Source organism: Procambarus clarkii, chromosome 19 (genome assembly GCF_040958095.1).
Source record: "Procambarus clarkii isolate CNS0578487 chromosome 19, FALCON_Pclarkii_2.0, whole genome shotgun sequence".
NCBI classification, from domain to species: domain Eukaryota; kingdom Metazoa; phylum Arthropoda; class Malacostraca; order Decapoda; family Cambaridae; genus Procambarus; species Procambarus clarkii.
The window spans coordinates 42326745-42349626 of record NC_091168.1 but is presented as its reverse complement, the minus strand read 5'-3'; the positions used below and the strand labels follow the sequence as shown (position 1 = coordinate 42349626).

Below are 22882 nucleotides of genomic sequence, written 5' to 3'. Positions count from 1 at the left end.
ACTGTCTTCATCACTGACCTCACTGCTGCCACTCCTTATCCTCTCGCCAGAGTCCACCTGGATTGTCCCTTCGTGAATGGAGAAGTCCAAGTCGCCGTCAGGGAAAAGCCTTTTCCCATGCCTGGAGTGCAACTTCTTCTAGGCAACGACTTGGCAGAAGACCTGCAACCAACCAACCTGATCGTCATGGACAAACCCCAGGTGTGTACCTCTGTGCCAGATAACCCTATATTTAAGTATGTTCCAGCAAAGGTTCAAGAGAGTGATGAAGTTTCTCCTCCGGTTCTAGTGACCACCCGTGCACAAGCCGCACGACCACAGCCAGCTGACTCTACTGCTACCGCTGTCCCTCAAGACCCTCAGAAACTACCCCCGAATCTGACCAAGTTGGAGTTCCATAAGTTGCAGAGGGAAGATCTTACTTTGACACCAGTATTTTTCCAGGCTGAGACTCAACCAGACAGTATTCCTGGGTTCTTCCTAGAGAACGACTTGCTCTACCGCAGATATAGACCCAGTAAACTGAAGGAGGAGGACGATTGGGCCAACATCGAACAACTTGTGATTCCTGCCAGCCTGCGGCCCACTATTCTACATCTGGCCCACGGAGCACTCTCCCACTACGGATTCAACAAGAATTACCATGGAATTCGTCAAGACTACTACTGGCCAGGTATGGTAAATAGCGTCAAACAGTACGTAAAACAGTGTCATACATGTCAGATGGCAGGTAAACCGAACATCTCTATTCCCAGAGCGCCACTGATTCCCATACAGGTGCCTGCGGAACCTTTCCACAGACTTATTATAGACTGTGTTGGTCCTTTACCTCGGACCAGTTCAGGTAACGCCTATATCCTAACCATCCTGTGTCCTACCACCAGATTTCCCATAGCAGTTCCAGTGAAGAACATTACGGCTGCTACGGTTGTGAAGCACTTATTGAAGATCTTCACTCAATACGGATTTCCCAGGGAGATTCAGAGCGACTGTGGTACCAACTTCACCAGTGATCTCTTCAAAATGGCACTGGAGGAGTTCAACATCAAACAGGTATTGTCCAGCCCCTATCATCCTGTTTCACAGGGTTCTCTTGAGCGTAGTCATCAGACTATCAAAGCACTCCTGAAAAAGTTTTGTAGTGAAACCTCTAAGGATTGGGATAAGCAAATAGATCTGATAATGCACATTTATAGAAGTCTTCCCAATGAGTCCCTAGGAGTATCTCCTTATGAGATGCTCTACGGCCGTAAGTGCCGTACTCCCCTCAAGGCTTTCAAAGACTCTCTACGAGATGCCACCTTCAGTGAGCATCAGAATGTGCCCCAGTTTCTTCAAAACCTTCAACACATTCTAGAGAGAGTCCACAGTTTTGCCCATGATAATCTATTGAAAGCACAGGAGAGGATGAAGACTCATTACGACCAGACCAGCAAAGTAAGAAAATTTAAGCTGGGAGACTTCGTGCTAGCTTACTTCCCTATCCCAGGTTCTCCTTTACAAAACAGGTTTTCAGGACCCTACCGCATCAAGGAGTGCAGAAACAACCATAACTACGTTCTAGAAACTCCAGATAGGCGGCGGAAGACCCAGCTGTGCCACGTCAACCTCCTGAAGCTATATAATGGTACTCCTCCCACTGTCATGTTAAACTACTCTACTTTTACAGAACCATACATCCACAGTGAAACCTTCCCTGCTTCTCCTCCCGAAAGCACTGACAAGGAGTCAGCGCTTTCTAATTCAAAAATCCATACTGATATTCCCAACCATTTTCAGGACCATAATAGTGCTCCTTTGCCATATTCTAATTCCACTCTCACCTCGTCAGATAAGCCCTTCATCCTCCATGTCGACGCCAGTGGTACCGGCGTTGGTGGTGTCGTGATGCAGCAACGAGGCGAGGAGAATACACCTGTCAGTGACTACTGCTACAAGGAACTACGGAACAATTGGCAAGGAGCTACTCTTCATCATCCTGAAGCTCCAGCACTTTACTCCACACCTGAAAAGTGCTCGGTCTACCATCAATACGGACCACACCACCCTACACCTCCTGCAGCATGCCCACTTCTCATCTCAACGTCTTCTACGATGGGCTTGATAACTGCAGAAATTCAACCTGGAGACCCGCTATACCAGGGTTCTGACAACATCATAGCCGATGCCCTCTCCAGAGTTTATGAAGTAGAAGCGACTCCACCTATTACTCCACCACATAACGACGTACTTCTTCCAGAACCGCAGGCTTCGGGGGAGAGTTGTGACGATAATCTCTTTCAAGAGAGATTGAGCCTACTCTTCCCTCCAAACTACGTCCCAGTAACAACTAATATAGAAGATATATCCAACAAGTACAACAACAAGTTTTGCCCACAGAGCAAAACGTATCCAGCACCGGCGCCCCTGCTCGCCTCCGCCACCGTGAACCGGCAAACTGCTTGTCCATCGCCTGCCTGTCGCTGATTGGCTGGTGCCCGTCGCACCTGCCCCACCACCCGCCACACGAGCTGATGTCTGGGCCACCGCGACCTAGGGAAGACAGAATATATCGTGCTCCACACAAGTTGACACGTCTCATTGGTAGACTAAGCCTTGGCTTACGTGTACTAAGGGAGGTGGCAGCTTGAAGCCAATATTCCTGCATCATTATTTCCTTTGCTATATTTACTTTGCTATTATTCACTTGTCTTAACGTAACTTTTCATTTGCCAGTGATTTTTCTTATTATTTTGTTTGATTGATTTATCTGTTACAATTTATATGCCCAATTTTATTCATGTTTTGCTTTTCTAACGTAATTAAAATTTCATTGTTAAATTTACTTGTGTTTTGTGTGTCTTCCCATTACCTTACCACAGACGAAAGTTCCAGCTTTTTTCTTTTTTTTCCTTTATGTGACGAAGCCATACCCCTAGCTTTTGAAACAGCCGAACACCAACGCGTTACCATCTCTGGCTTCCTCTTGGGGTTTTCGGGGTTTGGTGGATGGCGCCTTCCCCTTTCCTTGCTTGATGTGTTCACGGACGCCTCGTCTTTTGACTGGGGCTTAGTGACTAGCGCTCACCACGCCACGTATCATTCCTCTATCCACGGAGTGGACAGTCGATACCAGCTCCTTCCACTTTCTTTGTCGTACATTCTGGCACCCAGAGGTGGACCTCTTCACGTCGACGCGATCTCGGCATCTCCCATTATCTGTGGCGCTGTTCCCCCTTGCCTACGAGGCTATCGCGGTGGACGCTTTCCGGCAGGACTTGTTGAGGTGGGGGTCCTAATACCTGTCTTTCCCGGTCCAGCTGCTGCTTCGTGTTCTGGCTCGACCTTAATTCTATCAGCGGAAAGGGAATAACCTGATAACTAGATAAATTAAGCATTAAAAGAATTATATATTCTATAAAATTTAAGTCTTTGTAGTAAAAGTTATATGAGGGTAAATTACATATAATTGAAGCCAATAATATAATAAAGAAATATTTAGTAACTTGTATACAATTATAAATCAAAATTTAAATATGGTTAGGGCATATGGCTTGGTAAGGCTTGGTCACTCATGTGTTACTCTCAGTAAGGCTTGGTCACTCATGTGTTACTCTCAGTAAGGCTTGTGTCGGAAAATCCGACACCATTTAATATATCATACAGACAGATAATATTTGTTGCTGTATTACCAACAAGTTACCCATAGAAAACGTAACTTGTAGTGGAATTACCGTCTATAGAAAACGGGATATCATCACCACATACTATTATAATTCACCAGCTATTCTGCTGGGAATTATTCTTAAATACATAAGTCTTTGGACTTTACCATCATAAAAACATCTTATATAAATTAACTTAATTATCAATATTAAAGTAGAGTAAATGTGACCCTTCTATCACGTTCTGAAATCTGGACAATGTAAGCCAGGCGTCAGAGTGGAGGAAGGAGAGCAGCCATTGTTGTATATGAGACCAGAGGCTCACACGGGAGCAAATTCGGCTCCTGTTAAATTTACTTGGACGTAGTGTTATGGAACCCAAAGGTGTACCATTGTCAACACGCTGTCTACAAATACAAGTTAAGTGTCTATCCGAAACCCGTTTATCATTCATTTATGGCCATTAATGTCAGGATATAGGGTTAGCCGGTTAGAACGCGAAATCGCCTCATACTAAAGGTAATTAAGCCAGGTCTTTAATGTTCCATGTACTGTATAGTGTTTTCTCTGATATAGCTTGTCATATATAGGATTCTGGCTTCACAGCTAGCGCACTTTTGACAGGTCAAGACGAGGATGCAAGATTGTGCACCAGTTACTGGGTGATATGGAAGCTACCTCAAAGAGGATAATTTGGTGTCTACACCCTAGTTATACCTGGTGGACTAACCTGCTGTACTATAAGATAAGGAACCTCTTCAATGTTTAATAGTATGTAGTCTATTACTGTAGTTTGATTGGCTGCATATATATTAATTTAACCCCCCCTAATGTGTAGAGGATCGATTTGTGAGATTGAGATTATTGCAGAAATACAGTCCACTTAACATTATACAAATTGCTATCGAAGTATATAAATTAACGTAAATATAAATTCATATAAATCAAATAAATATAAATCTCACAGGTCGGTTCCCACATTATTTGGTCATCTTCGAACCGGATGACGGATTATTTGATCCTATGAACCCACATTTGGTCATCTTAGTACCGGATGAACCAAACCAGTGGATTCATTAAATATACTAGTGCAGTGTTATTTAAACAAAGCCAGTCAAGACAGCGGCGTTGCCTCGTGGGAGCCTCCCTCAGCCCAGATCAGCCTTAGTCAGCGGTTTCATGCACACCCACAGAAATTTGGTGGCGTGTTATTTCGTGAAATGACAGCGCTAATATAGAATCCAGCCAAATTAGTGACTGTGTCTTCGCGAGATTGTTCACGGATTTCGTGGTGTTACATTTCGCGAGAGATTATCCACGAATTTTGTGGACTTTATTTCGCGAGGTCACTAATAACATTTAATACTTCTAGATAATATTAGAAGTTTCATAGAGGCTAATTAAGAGGCTATTATCAATAATTGTGTATATTATTTCTCCAAGATAGAGAATTATTTAATATATATTGCACTAGTGATCACAGTATAATATTTACTAATTGCCAACCCACAACAGGGTAGGATATTACCATTGACTAGTTGAACTATTATTGTTCATCCTAGTCCCATTATTACCATAGTCAGTTGTACTATATTGATCAACCTACACCATTAATGAATGGTCCACACCCTATTTTGGGTGTAATTTTTATCAACTCGAGTTGAGTTGTATATATAATAAATTACTTATGATCATTACACCTTTGAGTGATTAATTAGTGTCTCTACCATCCTAGGGTGATATAGAAGAGCTAACCTAAAGGTACTTCCAGTGACACTGGTTTATCACTCAAATTATTAGTGTGGATGATTGTATATATATAATGTGTATTAATTTTAAGTGCTAACCTCTAGTAGAGGTAGGATTATTGCCTAGTGAGTTCAGAATTTACCCTAGGCTACCATTAGTGTTTGTTCAGTATTATGAGCAGCCCAAGTACAAGCCCCACAAGGCTTCACCAACGAGCCAGTATGGATAATGCAGGGAGAGTGAAAAGAACCCTTGCAGGTCTTAAAGGCCACTTAACAAGACAGATCAAGAAATGTGAAGATTTGTCACAACAATCAACAGTTGATTATGCTGACCTGGAAAGCTATTATCAAGCAGCTGCAGGTAAATTTGAGCAAATCAAATGTCAAATAGCAACATATGTGGCTGAACTTGCCAACACTAATTTATCAGAAACAGAAATAGACGACATTATGGTTGATCTTGCGAATTATGAAGATCACACTCAGGCCACGTTACAGCCTTATGTCAAATTAATTGCCCAGAACAAGGCAACAGCAACAACAACAACAGTTGCATCTAATACGAGTCAAGCAGAAGCTCGACTCCCTCCAATTAATTTACCCACTTTCTCAGGAAAAGATGAGGAAGATTGGGACGAATTTTGGAACAAATTCGTTGACCTTGTAGACTCAAAACAATCTTTACCAAAGAGTAGTAAATTCTCTTATTTGCAAGGCCAATTATCAGGTGAGGCTAAAACAGTAGTATCCCATCTGAGATTAACTAATGACGGCTATGATCTGGCAGTAAAACTCCTCAAGGATAATTATGCTGATCCAGAAGTAAGAACATCACATTTAGTTCATGAGCTGTTGCATTTACCCCCACCGGAGGCTTCAGCTGATTCACTCCAAGTATTCAAGCTGGAGGTAGAATCATTGATCAATGCCCTCAGCCTGACAGCAGATACAAACGGGGCTGAGTGGGTCTTGAAAATAATTGTCCAGGAGAAAATACCTAGGGACATATTGAGACAAATGAGTGCTCATTACAATAAAAGTATCTTATCCATGAATGAAATATCTGAAGGTTTAAAGTCAGTAGTTCATCAATTACGAACACATGACAAATTAAAACCACCAAGTAAACCCTCAGAAACCAATAATAGTAAACCACAGAGTACCAAAGGTACTCCAAATCAATCTAGACAATATAATTCAACACCAAAGTGGAACAGTAGCAGTGTGGGCGTATATGCAGTGGGACCCTCCAAGCCTATAGTTACTGTGTCACCCAAGAACGTGACACCAAAGGGTACTGGAAGCTATGGAACATGTTTGTTCTGCAATGAGAAACATTCAATGTACCACTGCTCTAATTTTCCTGATAGTGACGCCCGTGTTGAGCGACTCAAGGATTTGCAACATTGCACGAGGTGCCTCAGGAAACATAACATCAAGGATTGTGATACCCAATTACACACCTGTAATAGGTGTAACAAAGGTCAGCACCATGCAGCATTGTGCAGAGACACCAAAACAACGTCTCCAAACCCCAAGGTGGAAGATAGCATTCCCACCACAGTACAGTACTGCAAGGTGCAACAAACAAAGAGTGTCCAATCGGCAAAGTCTAAAGGTAATACGACTTTGCCTACTGCCCAAATTACCATCCTGAATAAGAGGGCCAAGGTCCATACCCGTGGGTTGTTTGACCAAGGATCCCAGAGAACATATATCACTAAAAAGTTGGCAGATGAATTACAATTAAGGCCTGTAGCCCAGATGTCATTCAACATCTCAGGGTTTGTAACAGATGCAGGACCTCAAGTCTACCAGGTGGTACAACCATCAGTACGCTTAGGCAGGTACGTCTGTCGAGTACAAGCCATTGTGGTGGACAAAATACCAGTAGACCTACAAGTTCAAGGTCTGAGAGCAACAGCCAAATTCCTGAGAAATAGAGGAATAAAATTGGCAGATAATATTAAGTCTGATCACCTCACTGACTTCGGTCTCCTTGTTGGGACAGACTATTGCCATCGATTCATCGGTAGCCCTACTAAATATCAGGGTATAACCATGTTAAACTCTGCAGGAGGTAAATTACTCTCAGGCCCAGTATCAAGCCTGAGGAGACCTATGCCTGCAGATAAACAATACCAGTAGAAATCTAAATTTGTCAGCTGATTATATTTCTCCAGTAGCATTATACTAAGGAGATTACAGCTGACTATAGTAACAGAGGTTGATGTTAGTATCATCATTTAAAGCTGGAGATGAGTTCATGAGGCCTCAGTGGCAAATCAGTGAACAGTAGCCTAAAACAGCTACAAGTCACTGCGACCAATGTCACTGAACCCACTGCAGTCTCAGAACCATACTTTACTTTAATGATGAGCTATTCAATCTTCTGAATCAATTAACTAAATTAAACCCTAATAAATCTGATGACTGATTGATACATTTATTATTTAATCAAGATGTATTCCATGGGCCTCAGTGTTTATATATCAGTGACCAGTTACCTGAAGAAACTTCAAGTTATATCTGATGTCACTGATCTCACTGCAGTCCCTGAATCATACTTGACTGTAGTACTTGATCACATCCAGTCTTCTGGGTTAAATAATATGTAATAAGGCTTGAATATTAGCCTTTCAAGAGTTGACAGGGAAATGAAATCGCATTAGACTTCTAACCCCTACAACTCTAGTACGGGACATCCGTCCTGTACGAACAGACACACAAATGTGTGATTACTAACTACTAACATCAAATTAATCTAATAATTCGAAGGAGGAGTATTGGTGTTCGTCTGTTCTAAATAGGACTTCGACCCGTGAGCAGCCCCCTGGGGAATTATGTCGGAAAATCCGACACCATTTAATATATCATACAGACAGATAATATTTGTTGCTGTATTACCAACAAGTTACCCATAGAAAACGTAACTTGTAGTGGAATTACCGTCTATAGAAAACGGGATATCATCACCACATACTATTATAATTCACCAGCTATTCTGCTGGGAATTATTCTTAAATACATAAGTCTTTGGACTTTACCATCATAAAAACATCTTATATAAATTAACTTAATTATCAATATTAAAGTAGAGTAAATGTGACCCTTCTATCACGTTCTGAAATCTGGACAATGTAAGCCAGGCGTCAGAGTGGAGGAAGGAGAGCAGCCATTGTTGTATATGAGACCAGAGGCTCACACGGGAGCAAATTCGGCTCCTGTTAAATTTACTTGGACGTAGTGTTATGGAACCCAAAGGTGTACCATTGTCAACACGCTGTCTACAAATACAAGTTAAGTGTCTATCCGAAACCCGTTTATCATTCATTTATGGCCATTAATGTCAGGATATAGGGTTAGCCGGTTAGAACGCGAAATCGCCTCATACTAAAGGTAATTAAGCCAGGTCTTTAATGTTCCATGTACTGTATAGTGTTTTCTCTGATATAGCTTGTCATATATAGGATTCTGGCTTCACAGCTAGCGCACTTTTGACAGGTCAAGACGAGGATGCAAGATTGTGCACCAGTTACTGGGTGATATGGAAGCTACCTCAAAGAGGATAATTTGGTGTCTACACCCTAGTTATACCTGGTGGACTAACCTGCTGTACTATAAGATAAGGAACCTCTTCAATGTTTAATAGTATGTAGTCTATTACTGTAGTTTGATTGGCTGCATATATATTAATTTAACCCCCCCTAATGTGTAGAGGATCGATTTGTGAGATTGAGATTATTGCAGAAATACAGTCCACTTAACATTATACAAATTGCTATCGAAGTATATAAATTAACGTAAATATAAATTCATATAAATCAAATAAATATAAATCTCACAGGTCGGTTCCCACAGCTTGGTCACTCATGTGTTACTCTCAGTAAGGCTTGGTCACTCATGTGTTACTCTCAGTAAGGCTTGGTCACTCATGTGTTACTCTCAGTAAGGCTTGGTCACTCATGTGTTACTCTCAGTAAGGCTTGGTCACTCATGTGTTACTGTCAGTAAGGCTTGGTCACTCATGTGTTACTCTCAGTAAGGCTTGGTCACTCATGTGTTACTCTCAGTAAGGCTTGGTCACTCATGTGTTACTCTCAGTAAGGCTTGGTCACTCATGTGTTACTCTCAGTAAGGCTTGGTCACTGATGTGTTACTCTCAGTAAGGCTTGGTCACTGATGTGTTACTCTCAACAATGACATTGGAAGTTCACTGACTTCCAGTTCTGTCACAATCAACAAAGAAAGCCAGTAATTGTTGGACACTTTTTATTTCATGTCTTTTGCCTGTTCTTTCTTAGCAATGGTCGTTCCATTCCTGGTGCAGCACTGCTTGATAAGATTTGGGTTTTGTTTGTGAATATGATGCAGTCTGTAGAGGAGGATCAACGCTGCTGGTAAGGCACTCATTAATATAATATGATGCTGTCTGTAGAGGAGGATCAACGCTGCTTGGTAAGGCACTCATTAATATAATATGATGCAGTCTGTAGAGGAGGATCAACGCCGCTCGGTAAGACACTCATTAATATAATGTGATGCAGTCTGTAGAGGAGGATCAACGCTGCTTGGTAAGGCACTCATTAATATAATATGATGCTGTTTGTAGAGGAGGATCAACGCTGCTTGGTAAGGCACTCATTAATATAAAGATTGGTTTTATATTTGTAGCTGATTGAGTGAGGTCTTACTTATCATTGGGATAAGCTAGTTTAGTGAGCATCTGTCTGGTGCTATGGTGATTGTTTTTATCTATTCTGATAGATTTAATAGTATCATTAAAGTTTATCTCTGACGTAATCAGTTGATGGGCTACACTTGAACAGTTTTGACCTTCTTGTTCTTCAGGCAGTTCAGTAGAGCTGATGATGAGCAAATCATGGAGTTTTTGTTGATACTGTTGCCTGGAGAGCCTGAAACACTTATAAATCCATTACTACCTACCTAACTACACATGCTTTATTGCATATTAATGGGTTATAAGGCAGTCCAAACATGGTATAAGTATGGAATACTATAACTCTCATACTGGGTGGGGTGGATATTATGTGGGACTGGTGGCTCATAACAGTTGTCACTAACCTGTGTTGGTGAGTGTATTAATAATTATCACTTTCACGCTCCGATGTCGCTTTCAGGTGACATCAGTTTTTCTCCTGGGCTGTCTCGGATGACGCGGTCTGAAATCTTCCATTAAAATATGTATTAAAAATTAAAATTTTAACTGATCAATCTGGGTGTGGTTTCAAAATGAGCACCTTTAGATTGCACACAATTTGATGCCAAAATGAAAGACGTAACATGAAAATTGATGTCAAAACACTGGAAAGATATAAATAATTTTGTGGTGATAAGCGTCAAAAAGTGTCCAAAAGTTAAAATATTTGTTAAAATTCTATTTATTGTTTTATCATTATGGGGCTAGTTTCAAAATATGCGCCTTTAGATTGCGCACAATTTGATACCAAAATGAAAGACGTAACACAAAAATTGATGTCAGAACACTGGAAAAAATATTTAGTATTCTAGTATTTCTTTTGTTTTTGGCTATGATGAATTGTTCTAAAATTATTGGTAATTACTGTACTGTAGTGTATAGGCCGCTCCACATCCCCCTTATCCCCCCAGGTGGTCCCTCCCAACGCTCCCCTCTCCCCCGACACAACCCACCCCCGCCTACACCATGCGCCTCGAGCCACAGCCGTACAATTCACTCCTTGTCTGGCTGACTGTCCGGATATTGCAACATCGGCAGCAAGTTAACCGGCCCAGATTTTTATCCGGACAAACACCTGATATTCCGGCTCCTATGGACATTTTGGCTGGATATTGAGATAACTTTATCCGGTCACGATTTTGACCGTATAAGGGTGTTTTCTGGATATTCGAATCCGGATAATCGAGTGTCTACAGCTAATTATTTTGTGTGACATGGCATTAGAATTGAGCTGTGTTTTTATCATACCGTAAATTTTGTGAGTATAGATTGTTTTTGTTTTTTATTTTTTTAACTGTTTTTCTTATATTTCAGTGATGGGAACATCAAATCATTTAATGTTCCCAATTTTCTAATGGAACATCAGATCATTTGGGGATGCATAAGACGAGTTAGTGGGGGATGGTGGGGAGGATGAGGGGACGGGAGTAGGGGGGGATGGTGAGGGGGGACAGGGGAGGGGGGTAATGATGGGAAGGATGAGGGGATGGGGGGAGTTGGGGATGGTAACGAGGGGACCGGGGAATGGAGAATGGTGGGGAGGACAAGGGGACAGGGGAGTGGGTGATGGTGAAGAGGATGAGGGGGACGGGGGAGGGGGGGAATTGTCGGGAGGATGAGGGGACTGGGGAATGGTGGGGAGGACTGGGAGACAGGGGAAGGTTGCTGTGGCTCAACAACGCACATGTGTTGCTGAGCCACAACAACGTGTGGCCAAGTACAGCTAGTAAGGAATAATGTATATTGGATTAATCAGTTTCAAACCACAAAAATAAATACTGTATAGTTATACAATAATTAAATGGAATAAATGCTAACACACTACACTTTACCTGTACTTCGGAGAGTTGATGGCATATGTGGAAACTAATGAGGCAGAGGAACAGAGATGTTCTTTGGCAGGGAAGTTCCCTAACATTAAAACTTCTGGAAGTTGTGCTTCTGATGTTCTTTTTCTTTCTCTTTTCTGTCTTTTTCTGTTTCCCTCATTACACTCACTGAATGCATTTCTTACAAGAAACTTGTCCAAGGATGATTGTTTTTGCCTGTGCATTAAAATGTTTTTAAAGTGAGACATAGCACTGTCATTCAACAGATTTATAACACAGTTTGTCAAGATGATAATTTCAAGAAAAGGTTTGCACTTTCCCTCATTTTGCACACATTTTTTTTTAAAAGAGAACTAGATTTAGGCATACCAAACACTGTAACAAGAGCTGACACTCAGGTACCACTCTCATATTTAGCTATGAGTTCTTTCTTCATCTGTATCGTGATTCTAACCATTTTTCTTTTTGCTAGGCTCATATTACAAACTTTCATAGGTGTCATGGGGACTTATTTACAATAAGAATATAAAAAATATCCAAGAAAAAAGTGTAGTAGGTTGTGCACTGAACAACAGCTATGGTGAAACTGATGCATCAGGGCGCGTGTTTACATCTGAATGTCGAGCAAACAGACGAATACCGAACATGAACACAGCGTCTGAATACCGAAAAGTGCGAATTATTAGCAGTGCAAACACTGAGGCTCTTCTGTACAAAGAAATTATGTAAATATTTTGTAATTTGTGTTGGTAAATACAGTACAGTACTGTAATATTGCTTTTTGTTGTAAATTCTTCTAGCTTAACCAAATATTTTTTTCCACAGGATAACAACCCAGAGGAATGTTCAGTGTGTTTTAACAATTATGATGACAATCAGCTACGGCCTCGCACACTGCCTTGCGGACACACATTCTGCTCCCAGTGTATTGACAATGCTATCAAGAATGGGCAGCTGACCTGCCCCAGCTGCCGTGCCGAGCATGCTGCCACAGCTGCTACTCAGTTCCCAATTAATTATGGTATGGAGGCCCTTATCAGAAAACTAAAAGGTATCGAGGTTGTACCAGAGAAAACGTTACCAGTAAAACCCATTAAAACTTCTGCAAGAGGAATCAGCAAGAAGTTACATTCCATGGTGGAGGATCAGAAGAGGATCATCAGTAGCCTCATTACTAGCTGTGAAGAGGTATTTTCCCAGCTGGGGGAGTACCGGGGGCAGCTGGGGGACTGGAAGACTCATCACCTCCAGCTCCAGGACAGACTCTATGCTCTGGTAGAGCAGAACAAGTCAGCAATGAAGCTCTTGGAACTGGAGGACACCAGTGTGGTGGATATGACAACACAAGGAGAGGAAGGGAAGACTCAGCTGCAGGCCATGTTGGGGAACCTCGACACAGTCAACACCCTACAGGAGGATGACACAACCATAGACACAGCTGATGAGTGCAGCACGAAAATAAAAGATTGACTGGAGAAGTGCCAGGAACTCTTCCCAGATGTCAAGACTGTCCACACCTCAGTGAAGGTACGCTGCTGAAGGTCACATTGTTCTCACCCAACTGAGTGTAGTATTGCCTCTATATAAACACTTTTGACATGGAGACACATCAAGATGAGAGTTGACTTTATATATTGGAAACTTTTTGCTCTAATACCTGATACATTTTTATTAATAAAGTCAACTGTCATCTTGGTGTTTCTCTACACTGTGGTCAGTGTAGAGAAACATTACTTATATTGTCAAATTACTTTACTCAATCTGATGCTTCATTATAGTCCAGTTACTTTACTTAATGCCTGATGCTTCATTATAGTCCAGTTACTTTACTCAGAGCCTGATGCTTCATTGTAGTCCAGTTACTTTACTCAGAGCCTGATGCTTCATTATAGTCCAGGTTCCACATTAATGTTTGTGTTGGTAATGGCAGGTGCAGGAGACCATCAGGGAGGCCCTGGAGATGATGACCACAGAGACAGGTGCCACAGCTGACCCCGTACACCTGGGAGACTCAGCCTCCACTATTAATGTTTGTGTTGGTAATGACAGGTGCAGGAGACCATCAGGGAGGCCCTGGAGATGATGACCACAGAGACAGGTGCCACAGCTGACCCCGTACACCTGGGAGACTCAGCCTCCACTATTAATGTTTGTGTTGGTAATGACAGGTGCAGGAGACCATCAGGGAGACCCTGGAGATGACGACCACAGAGACAGGTGCCACAGCTGACCCCGTACACCTGGGAGACTCAGCCTCCAGCATCATGAATAAAGTTTAGGAAATCACTGGACAGATCCCCCAGAAGCAATTAACAGTAAGTTTTTTATTTTCTCTCATAGGTCATATCACAAGATATTGAGTTGCATTTTGAGGAGAGGAAGCCTGTTCTTAGGTTTATCGGGGTTCCCCAAGGTCAACTACTGACTTTCCTTAACATACAATTTACAATAGTTTCCTACCTCTTGGATAAATATTTACTGGTAGGTGAACAGGTGCAACAGCTGAAAGGAAACATGTGAACCATTTATGTCCTGCATGGTGATTGAACCTGTGATCCTCTATTGAACCCGGGATCTTGGCCCCCCCCCCCCTCACAGAGGCACAGAGAGCGGGTGACACTCCACCAAGTAGAGTGGTGGAGTGTCACCACTCTCCATCTTACCGGGAAAGCATCCAGGAAGACAGTGAAACAAAATAGACCACTGCTGGCTTCGAAGAGACTGATGCCTTGTAACTGCCAACAAACTTCTAAACAATGCCAGCTCCAACCCCTTGCCAGTAGAGGGTGGGCTGGAGCTACAGGTCCAGCACCAACTCCCTGCCAGTAGAGGGGGGGCTGGAGCTACAGGTTCAGCACCAACCCCCTGCCAGTAGAGGAGGCTGGAGCTACATGTCCAGCACCAACCCCCTCTTCCAGTAGAGGGGGCTAGAGCTACAGGTCCACCACCAACCTCCTGCCAGTAGAGGAGGGCTAAAGCTACAGGTCCAACACCAACACCCTGCCAGTAGAGGGGGGGGGGGGGTTGAAGCTATAGGGTCCAGCACAAACCTCCCCTGCCAGTAGAGGGGGGCTGGAGCTACAGGTCCAGCACCAATCCCCTGCCAGTAAAGGTGGGCTGGAGCTACAGGTCCAGCACCATCCCCCTGCCAGTAGAGGGGGGCTGGAGCTACAGGTCCAGCACCAACCCCCTGCCAATAGAGGGAGGGGGGGGCTGGAGCTACAGATCCAGCACCAACCCCCTGCCAGTAGATGTGGGCTTGAGCTACAGGTCCACAACCAACCCCCTGCACCAACCCCCTGCCAGTAGAGACAGAGGGGCTGGAGCTTCAGGTCCAGAACCAACTCCCTGCCAGTAGAGGTGGGCTAAGCAACAGGTCCAGCACCAACCCCCTGCCAATAGAGAGAGGGGGGGGTGGAGCTACAGGTCCAATACCAACCCCCTGCAAGTAGAGGCGGGCTGGAGCTACAGGTTCAGGACAAACCCCCTGCCAGAAGAGAGTGGGCTGGAACTACAGGTCCTGAACCAAACCCCTGCCAGTAAAGGGGGGGCTGGAGCTACAGGTCCAGCACCAACCCCTGCCAGTAGAGGTGGGCTGGAGATAATGGTCCAGCACCAATCCCCTGCCAGTAGAGGTGGGCTGGAGCTACAGGTCCAGCACCAACCCCCTGCAGGTAGAGGTGGGCTGGAGCTACAGGTCCAGCACCAACCCCCTGCCAGTACCGGTGGGCTGGAGCTAAAGGTCCAGCACCAACCCCCTGCCAGGAGAGGGGGGCTGTAGCTACAGGTCCAGCTCCAACCCCCTGCCAGTAGAGGGGGCTGTAGCTACAGGTCCAGCACCAACCCCCTGTCAGTAGAGGTGGGCTGGAACTACGGGTCTAGCACCAACACTCTGCCAGTAAAGGGGGGCTGGTGCTACAGGTCCAGCACCAACCCCCTGTCAGTAGAAGGGAGCTGGAACTACGGGTCTAGCACCAACACTCTGCCAGTAAAGGGGGGCTGGTGCTACAGGTCCAGCAACAACCCCCTGTCAGTAGAAGGGAGCTGGAACTACGGGTCCACCACCAACCCCGTGCCAGTAGAGGTGGCCTGAAGCTACAGGTCCAGCATCAACCCCCTGGCAGTAGAGGGGGACTGGAGCTACAGGTCCAACATCAACCCCTTGCCAGTAGTAGGGGGCTGGAGCTTTAAGGCCAGCACCAACCCCCTGCCAATAGAAGGGGTCTGCAGCTACAGGTCCAGCACCAATCCCCTGTCAGTATAGGGGGGCTGGAGCTACAGGTCAAGGACCTTCCCCCTGCCATTAGAGGGGAGGCTGCAGCTACAGGTCCTGCATCAACCCCCTGCCAGTAGAGGGGGGGGGGGGCTTGAGCTATTGGTCTAGCACCAACCCCCTGCCAGTAGAGAGGGGCTGGAGGTACAGGTCGCGCACCCCCCCCCCCCCTTGCCATTAGAGGGGGCTGGAGCTACAGGTCCAGCACCAACTCCCTGCCAGTAGAAGGGGGCTGGTGCTACAGGTCCAGCACCAACCCCCTGCCAGTAAAGGGGGGCAGGAGCTACAGGCCCAACACCAACCCCCTGCCAGTAGAGGGGGGATGGAGCTACAGGTTCAGCACCAACCCCCTGCCAGTAGAGGGGGGATAGAGCTACAGGTTCAGCACCATCCCCTTGCCAGTAGAAGACGGATGGAGCTACAGGTCCAGCACCAACCCCCTGCCAGTAAAGGGGGGCTGGAGCTACAGGTCTAGCACCAACCAACCATGCCAGTTGAGGGAGGGCGGGGCTGGAGCTACATGTCCAGCAGCAACCCCCTGCCAGTAGAGTGGGGGCTGGAGCTACAAGTCCAGCACCAACCCCCTGTCAGTAGAGGGTGGCTACAGCTACAGGTCCAGCACCGACCCTGTGCCAGTAGAGGGGGCTGGAGCTACTGGTCCAGCCCCAACCCCCCTGCCAGAAGAGGGGAGGCTGGAGCTATTGGTCTAGCACCAACCCCCTTCCAGTAAAGGGGGGGGGGCTGGAGCTACAGGTACAGCATCATCCCCCTGCCAGTAGAGGTGGGCTGGAGCTACATTTTCAGCACCAACCCCCTGCCAGTAGAGGGGGGCTGAAGATACAGGTCCAGGACCAACCCCCAGCCAGTAGAGGGGGGCTATAGCTACCGATCCAGCACCAACCCCCTGCCAGTAGAGGGGAGCTGGAGATACAGGTCCAGGACCAACCCCCTGCCAGTAGAGGGGGGGGCTATAGCTACCGATCCAGCACCAACCCTCTGCCAGTAGAGGGGGGCTGGAGATACAGGTCCAGGACCAACCCCCTGCCAGTAGAGGGGGGCTATAGCTACCGATCCAGCACCAACCCCCTGCCAGTAGAGGGGAGCTGGAGATACAGGTCCAGGACCAACCCCCTGCCAGTAGAGGGGGGCTATAGCTACCGATCCAGCACCAACCCCCTGCCAGTAGAGGGGAGCTGGAGATACAGGTCCAGGACCAACCCCCTGCCAGTAGAGGGGGGGGCTATAACTACCGATCCAGCACCAACCCCCTGCCAGTAGAGGGGAGCTGGAGATACAGGTCCAGGACCAACCCCCTGCCAGTAGAGGGGGGCTATAGGTACCGATCCAGCACCAACCCCCTGCCAGTAGAGGGGAGCTGGAGATACAGGTCCAGGACCAACCCCCTGCCAGTAGAGGGGGGGCTATAGCTACCGATCCAGCACCAACCCTCTGCCAGTAGAGGGGGGGCTGGAGATACAGGTCCAGCATCAACCCCCTGCCAGTAGAAGAGGGGTTTGAGCTATTGGTCTAGCACCAACCCCCTGCCAGTACAGGGGGACTGGAGCTACATGTCTAACACTAACCCCCTGCCAGTAGAGGGGGGCAGGAGCTACAGATCCAGCACCAACCCCCTTCCAGTAGAGGTGGGCAGGAGCTACAGGTACAGAACCAACCCCCTTCCAGTAGAGGTGGGCATGAGCTACAGGTCCAGCGCCAACCCCCTGCCAGTAGAGGTGGGCTGGAGCTAAAGGTCCAGCACCAACCCCCTGCCAGTATAAGAGGGCTGAAGCTACAGGTCCAGCACCAACCTCCCTGCCAGAAGAGGGGGCGCTGGAGCTACATTTCCAGCACCAACCCCCTGCCAGTAGAGGGGGCTGGAGATACAGGTCCACAACCAACCCCCTGCACCAACCCCCTGCCAGTAGAGACAGAGGGGCTGGAGCTTCAGGTCCAGAACCAACTCCCTGCCAGTAGAGGTGGGCTAAGCAACAGGTCCAGCACCAACCCCCTGCCAATAGAGAGAGGGGGGGTGGAGCTACAGGTCCAATACCAACCCCCTGCAAGTAGAGGCGGGCTGGAGCTACAGGTTCAGGACAAACCCCCTGCCAGAAGAGAGTGGGCTGGAACTACAGGTCCTGAACCAAACCCCTGCCAGTAAAGGGGGGGCTGGAGCTACAGGTCCAGCACCAACCCCTGCCAGTAGAGGTGGGCTGGAGATAATGGTCCAGCACCAATCCCCTGCCAGTAGAGGTGGGCTGGAGCTACAGGTCCAGCACCAACCCCCTGCAGGTAGAGGTGGGCTGGAGCTACAGGTCCAGCACCAACCCCCTGCCAGTACCGGTGGGCTGGAGCTAAAGGTCCAGCACCAACCCCCTGCCAGGAGAGGGGGGGCTGTAGCTACAGGTCCAGCTCCAACCCCCTGCCAGTAGAGGGGGGCTGTAGCTACAGGTCCAGCACCAACCCCCTGTCAGTAGAGGTGGGCTGGAACTACGGGTCTAGCACCAACACTCTGCCAGTAAAGGGGGGCTGGTGCTACAGGTCCAGCACCAACCCCCTGTCAGTAGAAGGGAGCTGGAACTACGGGTCTAGCACCAACACTCTGCCAGTAAAGGGGGGCTGGTGCTACAGGTCCAGCACCAACCCCCTGTCAGTAGAAGGGAGCTGGAACTACGGGTCCACCACCAACCCCGTGCCAGTAGAGGTGGCCTGAAGCTACAGGTCCAGCATCAACCCCCTGGCAGTAGAGGGGGACTGGAGCTACAGGTCCAACATCAACCCCTTGCCAGTAGTAGGGGGCTGGAGCTTCAAGGCCAGCACCAACCCCCTGCCAATAGAAGGGGTCTGCAGCTACAGGTCCAGCACCAATCCCCTGTCAGTATAGGGGGGCTGGAGCTACAGGTCAAGGACCTTCCCCCTGCCATTAGAGGGGAGGCTGCAGCTACAGGTCCTGCATCAACCCCCTGCCAGTAGAGGGGGGGGGGCTTGAGCTATTGGTCTAGCACCAACCCCCTGTCAGTAGAGAGGGGCTGGAGGTACAGGTCGCGCACCCCCCCCCCCCTTGCCATTAGAGGGGGCTGGAGCTACAGGTCCAGCACCAACTCCCTGCCAGTAGAAGGGGGCTGGAGCTACAGGTCCAGCACCAACCCCCTGCCAGTAAAGGGGGGCAGGAGCTACAGGCCCAACACCAACCCCCTGCCAGTAGAGGGGGGATGGAGCTACAGGTTCAGCACCAACCCCCTGCCAGTAGAGGGGGGATAGAGCTACAGGTTCAGCACCATCCCCTTGCCAGTAGAAGACGGCTGGAGCTACAGGTCCAGCACCAACCCCCTGCCAGTAAAGGGGGGCTGGAGCTACAGGTCTAGCACCAACCAACCATGCCAGTTGAGGGAGGGCGGGGCTGGAGCTACATGTCCAGCAGCAACCCCCTGCCAGTAGAGTGGGGGCTGGAGCTACAAGTCCAGCACCAACCCCCTGTCAGTAGAGGGTGGCTACAGCTACAGGTCCAGCACCGACCCTGTGCCAGTAGAGGGGGCTGGAGCTACTGGTCCAGCCCCAACCCCCCTGCCAGAAGAGGGGAGGCTGGAGCTATTGGTCTAGCACCAACCCCCTTCCAGTAAAGGGGGGGGGCTGGAGCTACAGGTACAGCATCATCCCCCTGCCAGTAGAGGTGGGCTGGAGCTACATTTTCAGCACCAACCCCCTGCCAGTAGAGGGGGGCTGAAGATACAGGTCCAGGACCAACCCCCAGCCAGTAGAGGGGGGCTATAGCTACCGATCCAGCACCAACCCCCTGCCAGTAGAGGGGAGCTGGAGATACAGGTCCAGGACCAACCCCCTGCCAGTAGAGGGGGGGGGCTATAGCTACCGATCCAGCACCAACCCTCTGCCAGTAGAGGGGGACTGGAGATACAGGTCCAGGACCAACCCCCTGCCAGTAGAGGGGGGCTATAGCTACCGATCCAGCACCAACCCCCTGCCAGTAGAGGGGAGCTGGAGATACAGGTCCAGGACCAACCCCCTGCCAGTAGAGGGGGGCTATAGCTACCGATCCAGCACCAACCCCCTGCCAGTAGAGGGGAGCTGGAGATACAGGTCCAGGACCAACCCCCTGCCAGTAGAGGGGGGGGCTATAACTACCGATCCAGCACCAACCCCCTGCCAGTAGAGGGGAGCTGGAGATACAGGTCCAGGACCAACCCCCTGCCAGTAGAGGGGGGCTATAGCTACCGATCCAGCACCAACCCCCTGCCAGTAGAGGGGAGCTGGAGATACAGGTCCAGGACCAACCCCCTGCCAGTAGAGGGGGGGCTATAGCTACCGATCCAGCACCAACCCTCTGCCAGTAGAGGGGGGGCTGGAGATACAGGTCCAGCATCAACCCCCTGCCAGTAGAAGAGGGGTTTGAGCTATTGGTCTAGCACCAACCCCCTGCCAGTACAGGGGGACTGGAGCTACATGTCTAACACTAACCCCCTGCCAGTAGAGGGGGGCAGGAGCTACAGATCCAGCACCAACCCCCTTCCAGTAGAGGTGGGCAGGAGCTACAGGTACAGAACCAACCCCCTTCCAGTAGAGGTGGGCATGAGCTACAGGTCCAGCACCAACCCCCTGCCAGTAGAGGTGGGCTGGAGCTAAAGGTCCAGCACCAACCCCCTGCCAGTATAAGAGGGCTGAAGCTACAGGTCCAGCACCAACCTCCCTGCCAGAAGAGGGGGCGCTGGAGCTACATTTCCAGCACCAACCCCCTGCCAGTAGAGGGGGCTGGGGATACAGGTCCAGGACCAACCCCCTGCCAGTAAAGGGGGCTGGAGATACAGGTCCAGGACCAACCCCCTGCCAGTAGAGGGGGGCTGGAGCTACATTTCCAGCACCAACCCCCTGCCAGTAGAGGTGGGCTGGAGCTACAGGTACAGCACCAACCTCCTGCCAGTAGAGAGGGCTGGAGCTACTGGTCCAGCCCCAACCCCCCTGCCAGAAGAGGGGGGGCTGGAGCTATTGGTCTAGCACCAACCCCCTTCCAGTAGAGGGGGGGATGGAGCTACAGGTCCAGCATCATCCCCCTGCCAATAAAGGTGGGCTGGAGCTACATTTTAAGCATCAACTCTTTGCCAGTAGAGGGGGGCTGAAGATACAGGTCCAGGACCAACCCCCTGCCAGTAGAGGGGGAGCTATAGCTACCGATCCAGCACCAACCCCTTGCCAGTAGAGGGGAGCTGGAGATACAGGTCCAGGACCAACCCCCTGCCAGTAGAGGGGGGCTATAGCAACCGATCCAGCACCAACCCCCTGCCAGTAGAGGGGGAGGCTGGAGCTACATTTCCAGCACCAACCCCCTGCCAGTAGAGGGGGAGGCTGGAGCTATATTTCCAGCACCAACCCCCTGCCAGTAGAGGGGGGCTGAAGATACAGGTCCAGGACCAACCCCCTGCCAGTAGAGAGGGGCTGGAGCTACAGATCCAGCACCAACCCCTGCCAGTAGAGGGGGAGGCTGGAGCTACATTTCCAGCACCAACCCCCTGCCAGTAGAGGGGGGCTGAAGATACAGGTCCAGGACCAGCCCCCTGGCAGTAAAGGGGGGCTGTAGCTACAGATCCAGCAACAACCCCCTGCTAGTAGAGGGGGGACGCTGGAGCTACATTTCCTACACCAACACCCCCTCCCCTGCCAGTAGAGGGGGGCTGGAGATACAGGTCCAGGACCAACCCCCTGCCAGTAGAGGTGGGCTGTAGCTACAGATCCAGCACCATCCCCCCTGCCAGTAGAGGGGGCAGCGGGCTGGAGCTACAGGTCCAGCACCCACCCCTCTGCCAGTAGAGGGGGGCTGGAGCTACATGTCCAACAACAACCCCCTGTCAGTAGGGGGGGGATGCAGCTACAGGTCCAGCACCAATCCCCTTCCTGTAGAGGGGGACAGGAACTACAGGTCCAGCACCAACCCCCTGTCAGTAGAGGGAGGGATGCAGCTACAGGTCCAGCACCAACCCCTCTGCCAGTAGAGGTGGGCTGGAGCTACTGGTCCAGCAGCAACCCCCGCCCAGTAGAGGATGGCTGGAGCTACATGTCCAACATCAACCCCCTGTCAGTAGAGGGGGGGCTGCAGCTACAGGTCCAGCACCAATCCCCTTCTTCCTGTAGAGGGGGACAGGAGCTACAGGTCCAGCACCAACCCCCTGTCAGTAGAGGGGGGGCTGCAGCTACAGGTCCAGCACCAATCCCCTTTTTCCTGTAGAGGGGGGCTGGAGCTACAGGTCAAGGACCTACCCCCTGTCATTAGAGAGGGGTGCTGCAGCTACAGGTCCAGCATCAACCCCCCTGCCATTAGAGAGGCGCAGGAGCTACAGGTCCAGCACCAACCCTATGCAAGTAGAGAGGAGCTGGAGCTACAGGTCCAACATCAACCCCCTGCCAGTTTCAGGAGGGGGCTGGAGCTACAGGTCAAGGACCTACCCCCTGCCACTAAAGAAGGGGGTGCAGCTACAGGGTTCAGCATCAACCCCCTGCCAGTAGAAGAGGGGTTTGAGCTATTGGTCTAGCACCAACCCCCTGCCAGTAGAGGGGGACTGGAGCTACATGTCTAACACTAACCCCCTTCCAGTAGAGGTGGGCAGGAGCTACAGGTACAGAACCAACCCCCTTCCAGTAGAGGTGGGCATGAGCTACAGGTC

At 48.9% G+C, this 22882-nt stretch overlaps 1 protein-coding gene across 1 annotated transcript in view; it reads left to right on the top strand.

Moving 5' to 3' along the window:
• Positions 1-22882, top strand: part of LOC138366286 (tripartite motif-containing protein 59-like) — an 85782-nt gene that overhangs the window by 48416 nt on the left and 14484 nt on the right. The window contains exons 3-4 of the mRNA XM_069327312.1: positions 12770-13471; positions 14113-14259. Coding sequence (XP_069183413.1) covers positions 12770-13414 — 645 coding nt within the window. The 3' untranslated portion in view covers positions 13415-13471; positions 14113-14259. The remainder of the gene's footprint in view (positions 1-12769; positions 13472-14112; positions 14260-22882) is intronic.